This window comes from Miscanthus floridulus, chromosome 1, assembly GCF_019320115.1.
Source record: "Miscanthus floridulus cultivar M001 chromosome 1, ASM1932011v1, whole genome shotgun sequence".
NCBI lineage: Eukaryota > Viridiplantae > Streptophyta > Magnoliopsida > Poales > Poaceae > Miscanthus > Miscanthus floridulus.
Genome location: NC_089580.1, coordinates 127,936,765 through 127,945,038, shown reverse-complemented (window position 1 = coordinate 127,945,038; position 8,274 = coordinate 127,936,765). Strand labels below are relative to the sequence as shown.

The 8,274-nt window shown below is 43.6% G+C and overlaps 1 protein-coding gene across 1 annotated transcript; it reads left to right on the top strand.

Moving 5' to 3' along the window:
- Positions 1-444: 444 nt before the first annotated feature.
- LOC136462968 (agamous-like MADS-box protein AGL14) lies at positions 445-783 on the top strand. The gene has a single exon (XM_066462027.1). The coding sequence runs from the start codon at positions 445-447 to the stop codon at positions 781-783; it is 339 nt and encodes a 112-aa protein (XP_066318124.1).
- The last annotated feature ends 7,491 nt before the right edge of the window (positions 784-8,274 follow it).

The window sequence follows — 8,274 nt, the reverse complement described above, 5'->3', positions numbered from 1 at the left end:
CCTCCACGGCCACCAAGTCCACCTCCTCGGCTCCTCCTCCGTCCGGGTCACGCAGTTTCCCCGCCCCCGCCACTATAAAAATCCACCCCCACCCCCACCGCGCGTTTGTACAGTACACACGCGTGCACGGGCGGGCAAGCACCAGAAAGGAAAGCGGAGGCCGGCCGCGCGGCGGGCGCCAGCCGAGCCCACCAGTTCACCACCGCCTGCTTGCCTCCTTCGCTTTGCTATTTTTGGTGAGCGCCCTCCCCTCTCAGATCTGCCTAGTTTTGTCTCAGTCCCGTGGCTTCTGATCCTCTCGTTTTTTAAAATTTGTCACCTTACCTCACAGTTGCTGCTGTTGGTTGGCTGGTTTGCGTTCGGTGCAGCTTGTTCGTGCAGCGTCCCTGGATTGGGGTCGGACGCTTCCGTTTCGGGAAGCCGCGAAGGGATCGGCCGGCCACGATGGTGCGGGGGAAGACGGAGCTGAAGCGGATAGAGAACGCGACGAGCCGGCAGGTGACCTTCTCCAAGCGCCGCAACGGGCTGCTCAAGAAGGCCTTCGAGCTCTCCGTGCTCTGCGATGCTGAGGTCGGGCTCATCGTCTTCTCCCCGCGCGGCAAGCTCTACGAGTTCGCCAGCGCCGCCAGGTGCGTCCTCCTCTTGCCATCCTTCCTCCGGCCTGCATGCTTCTCCCGGCCCACCGACGAATCTGAATACGTGTCCCGCAGGCCGCAGCAGTTGCTCCTTCGATTTCAAACTGTCGGTGGTGAATTTGACTTGATTTTTCTGGGATTTGGTTGAACTGGGTTTTCCTGCGGTTGGGTTCGTCTTGCTCAAACGCTTGGTCATTTCTCGCCGCACCACGCTTGGGCCCCGTTCGGTTCTCTTGGAACCGGCCGTTCCTGGCCCGAAAATCTTCCGTGCTTATTCAAATTTGTGAAAGATCTGTGCGGCTGGGAATCATTTCCCTACAACCGAACGGGGCCTTGCTATTATTGGAAGTCGCGAACTCCTGTAGTGCCTGCTCCACCCTCCACCAAAAAATATCTGTGCGGCTTCGATGCACATCAAGCGTTCTTTCTTCCTTCCTCCCGCCCCTTCGCTGCTACTGTTCCTTTCGCTCTCCCCAGCCACACCCATGTCCATCCCTGTTTTCATGTCTCCTCCCATTTGATACCTGGCGGACTGGCTGAAAACAGCAGGACCGGCAGGGAAAACAATTAAATCGATGACAACATCGTACATGGGGGCAACCCAATGCAATGCCAAAGTCCTGAATTAATGCGCGGCCAATAGGAGGAAGAGTGAGTGGAAAAAGAGGCAGGCGTGCCCAGTACTGCGTGGAGGATAGCTGCTCATGGCTAACTAGAAACGGAGAAACATTGACTTCTGGTCGCCTGCCTTGTTCCTCCGGCCTGCCAAAGGCACTTTTTTCTTGGTTTGTAGGAGTATTTTGGAAACAATCTTTGCTTGTGTTCTCCAATCACATCAGTTCCGGACGAGGTATGATATGATGGCTTGGGCCTCACCGGTCATTTTGCTGTGACGTTCGCTACAGTTTGTAGTAGAGCGCATAGTATTAATTGTTTGGTTTATTGGTTGCGTGCTTTTGTTTCATCCAAAGGTTAAGAAATATAGTACATGCGATATTGTAGTTTCAGCAAGATTTCTATCTTCGATTTTATGACAAATAGGTCTGGTGACCTGAGTAGCTTCTCTGGTGAGCTTTAGTTTCAGTTAGTTTCTCCTGTTTTACCGTGACTATTCCATCTTAATCTTCCGTTGGGTAGGTTAGGTTTAAAGTTTTAAACTGACTTGACTTCTTAATGCCTTTATATGTATATAAAATCATCGTATATCACTCTATATTGACCCTTATTAACATAGGCTTTTTGGTTATTATCTTAACGGTTTTATATCCAATATATATATGCTTGGTAGATGCTTAAATTAATAATCTACAACATATTTTGATGAATAGTTTTTTCAACCAAGTTTATGCATGCAACCAATTCTCCTTGTCGTACATCATTCCATGCCCATATTTACACAAATCTTTCGAATTGGTTCAGCCTTTGAGAGTCCATTGTTTGATGATATGGCCCCGTTCGCTTCGCTGAAAAAACAAGCCGCAACATTGTTCCGGCTGATTTGTTGTGAGAGAAAAACACTGTTTCGATTAAAAAAACAAGCTGAAAAGTATGGATTATAAGATAAGCGAACAGGGCCATAATAATATATAAGCTACTAAGAGTACTTATTGTTAGCAATCATAAACTGTACATGGTGTGTATTCCCATTCGTACATTCTTCCAAGATGATTTTTTTACTGTGCTGGAGCCATCCCCTTTATTCACTTTGGTTTTCTCCAACAATAAACAGTATTATACGCATTCTGAACATGTTACTACTGAGATTGCAGTGAATCCGATTTACTTTGGTTAGTTCTTGAGATGATACACCTCGGTTATGAGGTTTCATTTATCAGAAGTACTGGTTGATTAGGAGAGCTTACAGAAATCATCAAGTGTTATACGTTTAATATGAATTTTTCCAGGCCATGTAATGTTTAGTTGAGCCCTCATTCAGTTCACCCTTATCCTTGACTATTAATGATCTTGTTCTTCTGAAAATTTGTCTATAACTGTAGTGTAAGAGTTATGAAGTTATTAGAGAACTGGAGTCATTTATGTCGTGTAGGTTGCCAGTTTACTCATTAGGTCAACTATCTTATATACATCACAGTTTGGAGCTTTTGTTGAGACGATACCTAAATTTGAAAACAGTAATCCATATATTTTAGTTGTAGGTACGTCCAATTATCTCTCGAAATAAAAACAGACTACTGCCAAGTTTTGCTTGAATGAAGCATGTGATAATGACATCTATTTTCCTTACCAGGGATTTGGTTCTGCTCTTGTCACACTGGTTTTTCAGATTGTAGCCTAGTGAATTTTGCTTGACGAAACCCATACCATGAGGTGAAGAATCATTATTATAGCTAGCCCCCAAAATTTGTACTCGACCTTTATGTTGATTTTGCTTACAAGTTATTATATATCTATTACTATCTAATTACAAGTGTTAAAAGAAACCATCACATTCATGGAGAGTTCTTTGAAATTTCAACATAACTCAAAAATAAAAGCGCCTACACCGTTTGATTTTATAATGATCTAATAGCATATATTAAAGCAACGAGTCCATGTCTAATAAAATTAATAAATAGCGAATTCAAAACAATAAATTTAGAAAAATTAGCAATTTGATTTTTATTTGAGTTGGAAAGCAAAAGGTACCTAAATTAAGAGTTCATGTAAAATGCAATCAGTGAAGCCAAAATTTGAATAAACTACAAAAAACTAATAGTTGATCTCCAAACGAATTGGAAAGAAAAAGGCAAATAAATAGTCTATATAAAATTCAATTATTAAATAGCTAAATTCAAATTTCAAAAATAGTAGCTTTATTTTCATATGTTGGAAAACACCTAAAAATTAGTGTATTAGTGTAAGTAAGTTCCAGACCCCGCACAGAGCGGGAGCTCTCTGCACTGTGTACGCCATTTTTAATGTAAGTAAGTTAGCGTTAATCAAATATGAAAGGGACCGTGACGCATAAGAGGGGGTGAATTAGACAACTTAAAACTCTAACTCTACACTAAGGCCTCTTTTTCTAACCTTAGCAAAACCTATTGAACGGAGATGATCTTCTTCACGATGTCCGCATCATCTAACTTTGTTAATCCTATTGAACGGAGCTCATTAATAATTAGATTCAAACGAGAATACATATCACGAACAAGGTCATCATCATTTATTTTAAAGGAATCATAATTTTGTTTAGCTAGACAATGTTTTTGCTCACGGACATTAGTTGTGCCGTCATGGAGCTCTTGGAGTTTTAACCAAATTTCATGTGCCTTATTTAAAGAGAACACTTGGTTAAACACATCAATGCTAAAAGATTCAAACAAGCAATTTTTAGCTTTAGCATTGAAATAAATTTCTTTTTCTTCACTCTTTGTGGGTTTATCGAGATTCTTAATTGGTTTCACCCCGTCACGAGTGACTCTTCAAACACTAAAATCTACCGCCTCAAGGTGACAAGCCATTCTAGCTTTATAGTATGGGAAGTTAGTGCCGTCAAAGTGCGGAGGTCTAGAGGTATCCATACCAATAACTTTAAATAACGTCGGCTCAACGGTGGTGAAGCCAAAGATCCAAATTGAGTCAACCGGCTCCGATACCAATTGATAGGGACCGTGACGCCTAAGAGGATGGGTGAATTAGGCAACTTAAAACTCTAACTCTACACTAAGGCATCTTTTTTTAACCTTAGCAAAACCTATACAAAAAGATAAACTTTCTAAATGTGCAACTACGGTTTTGCTAGTGTGTTGTTATCTCTACCGCAAAAGGAGTTATGTAAACAATGTAAATGCGGAAGCTAAAAAGTAAGATAGAGATATGCAAACTCCCGTCGACGACTACAGTATTTTTACCGAGGTATCAAGAAGCGTGCAAGCTTCCCTCTAGTCCTTGTTGGAGCCCCTCACAAGGAATCCCTCGCAAGGGCCAAGCTTTCGGTCAGGTAACTTCATGGATAGCCTCGGGTCTTCTCCACGCGTAAGTGGGTCTCTGACGTTCCTTCCGGCAAGGCTCTCCCGGATGCTCCCCGCCGTCTTCACTATCAAGCTTCCTGCCGAACCGCAGCGGGCCTTGTTCCCTTCGGTACACGGTGACGACCACACCACAAACACGGTTGGTGTGATCTCGCAATACTACAAGCCCCATTCGATTTACAACAATGGTGCGTGTAAGCACCGAGTGGTAAGAGGTGTGCAAACCTCACTAAACACTAGGCCTAAACCTAGAGCAAGCGCATACGCGGTGGTCTAATCAACCTAAGAACTTCGCAAAGCACCTACGCTAATCACCTAATAAATCACTAAGCACTATACAAGTGAAGATCACCAAAATGGTGTATCAACACCCTTGGTATGTTTCCTCAGCTCTTCACATCTTAAATGGCCGGTTGGGGGTCTATTTATAAGCCCCACCGAGAAAGTAGCCGTTGGGGGCAAAAACCCAACTTTCTGCTACTGACCGAACGCTGCTTTCGTCCTGACCGGACGCGTCCGGTCGTCCCGACCGTTGAAGCTAGCGCGTTGATCGGACTCGGCGCTGAGTTCGGTCACTGTCGATCGGACACGTCCGGTCGCGCTGGCGCCGCTCTAGAACCTCTCTGGACTCGATCGAACGCTGCAGTTCTTGCGTCCGGTCGATTATCCGCCAGTGTCCGGTCAGTGCTGAATGTGTTGCCGAGATGATGAACAGTGCTATTGTAGCGTCCGGTCACTTTTAATCCTCAGCGTCCGGTCGCTGCTGCTGACGCCTGCTGTTGCTGAGCAACTGATCGGACGCGTCCAGTCAGTCGTAGGGCCGTGTCCGGTCACCTCTGTCGAGCTCATTTCTTCGCTATCTTGCGTCCAACTTGGTTCCCATCTTCGTGCTTGGACTATGCTTGATATTTTGGGTCTTCTCTTGTGCTTCTAGGGTATTGCTTATGGTGTTGATCGTGGGATCATCATGTCGCCTTCATCCAAATCACGTCTTGCACCTATTGAACTACAAAACAATTACTTGCAAATTTATTAGTCCAATTTGGTTGTGTTGGTCATCAAACACCAAAATCCAAAATAAATGGGCCTAGGGTCTATTTTCCTTACAAAATATATTTCATTATAAATGTCACCTTTGAGTTATGCCGTTACTATTGATCGCATTGAAACAGTGCCATTATAATTCTTCACCTCTCTGAACCGTCCCACTTTATATGTATCCAATGAAGTTAGGCCCATGTGCAAGCATTGCATAGCGACTACAATTTAGTATAGACCCAGTGCCCCCATGGTCTTCTTCTTTCTATCTTTCTATCTTTCTTACTTCTTTAGCCCTCTCCTCTTTGGCTGCCATGCTTGACCTCATCTCTTTTCCCACCACCAAAATGATGGGTGTAAGACCTCCTTGCCTTTTTCTAGCATTAACCTCTTGCGTTCGCCGCTGATGTTGTCCTCACTGCGCTACTCCTTGTGCTTGACCTGGCATTCCCAAAGGTGGCTGAACCCACAGAGCAGGCCGAGCTCAAGCACTGCGCGACAATGACGAGCACACACCACATGGCGAGCTCAAGCGCTTTGTCCCTGCTACCACTAAGCGAGATGCAAGAGAGCATCGTAGCGAAGATCTTGGAGACCAGGGAGGTTTTAGCGACGTAAATGTCACCAAGGAGGAGGCAAAGGGAGATGTGGTTGGCCACACCATCGAGCATGGGCTTGGCCACCATCGGGGCGCTGGGGCGAGCATTCCCTAGCTCCGTGCTCGTTGGTCCCATTCTCGCAGGCTTCTCAGTTGTGCTTGCACTCGCTGTGCTACGTGTGGAGACATCGAGAGAGGAGAGATAGGGAGGGAGGGAGAGAATTGTGTGGGAGGGAGTAGATGATAAGTTTGATGAGTGGTGCCCACACATTAGTGAGTGGGAGAGGGACACAATAGGGGCATTTTTGTCCATATGAAAATATGGTAGCCTAAGAGTGAGTCAAACAGGATTCCAAACATATGGCATGGTAGATCTTAGTTAGATGCAGAATTATAAAAGCACCGGTCCAATATGAAGAATAGTAAATAGTATAACTCAGAAGAGCGACATAATGTCATAGATCTAACTAACCTAAAAGTTTAAACAAAATAGTCATCTCTATTACTCTCAAAGGCCAAAAACAATCACAATGATCCTATAGATCTAGATTGTACTGGTCTAGATCTATCAAAAGAATAGGAAAAAAAGTAAAGAATCCATAAATAGAACAAGTATGGAAAGAGATAATATATATTTCATTCAATACTACAATTCGATTTTGTCGTGGTAATAAAATTCAAGGAAACCAAATGGAATGTTTTTGGTAGGGGTTACATTCATGCACATGAGCTATCCAAACTGGATACAAATGCCTTAGCACACCCATAAAAATCATCAAAGCACTTTCAATCCCCCCACTGCTCTCTTCGCCTGTCATGCTCTATACCTTGCAACTTAGTCCTGAGCTCATTGAGTTGCTCTTTATGCGTGTTCCTATCTTGAAAGCTTTGGCATCACTAACTTCATCAACGAAGGGAAAATAAACAATCAGAGTGTGTTGATTCCAATGTGCGTGGCGCAAATATGATGATATGGCCACAACCTAGGGGAGGGAATAGGTACCAACGACCGAGATTATGACGTTATCACGAAAGCATGTCGGTTTTTGATATCTTATGTGTAATTGGTCCATTTATTTCTAGATGTGCGTGCATGAGAATCTCGTGAGCAGCACAATACAGATCATTTGGCTTTTTTCTTCACGAGAAGCTGGTTACAAGTGAGAACATACATGGCCAATTGCAATGCGGTAGAGTGCCATGGCACAGGCATGATATTGGTAGGTTTCGGTAGTTTATTTGGTTTGAGGCGCCAACGGATGTTGGCGTGATGACAAGGCCGATCAGCAGACAAAAGCAACATGTTTATGAATTTGATGACATTTTTAGAGAAAAGAAGCAAGTATAGATAAAAAAAAACTCGATCCGCGGTGGCTAGACAGCCCCCGAATATTCCGGCTTAAGAAGATCTTCTTATGCAGATTGAGAAAACCCTCAAACCCTTGCTCCACCCTTACACAACGGCACCACAACTCCGTAAGATGAGTTGGCCACAGACTTGTGCTTTGGATGTAGGGTAGACGAGAGAGTTCCCCCCTCCCCCCGGTCGCTGTGGACAGAAGCCACGAGAGTGAGTCTCTCAGGACTCGAACTCTAACCACCCGGGGGAGGTACTGGAAGCAAGTATAGATACATTACATAGGATGACCTGGAATTTAAAATTTATAAGACGTAAGCAAGCATGGTTATGAACCGAACAATTTGTGTTAATTTGGACAAGAGTTGACCAAGAAATTGAGCTCATTAAGAGGATTCTAAAGGCTATCTTGATTTGACCTCAGTAGAAATACTAGGGATATGACAAGAGAAAAGGGATACAACAATAGCTTTAAGTGAAGGAAGTTTGACTTGGTTAACAATCAATCAAACATCATACAGAACTATTTACAAAAGATATTTTAAGTAAAAAACCTCAAATGTTATAGAAATTACATGAAGTTCATGCCTATAGATGCAGTGGGATGCATATAAAGAGGATAATTACAATGAATCAAACATACATAACTGTTTGCAAAAAAAAATCAAGTGGAAA

Coding starts and splice junctions, on each gene's coding strand:
- LOC136462968 (XM_066462027.1), top strand. CDS start 445: ATGGTGCGGGGGAAGACGGAGCTGAAGCGGATAGAGAACGCGACGAGC.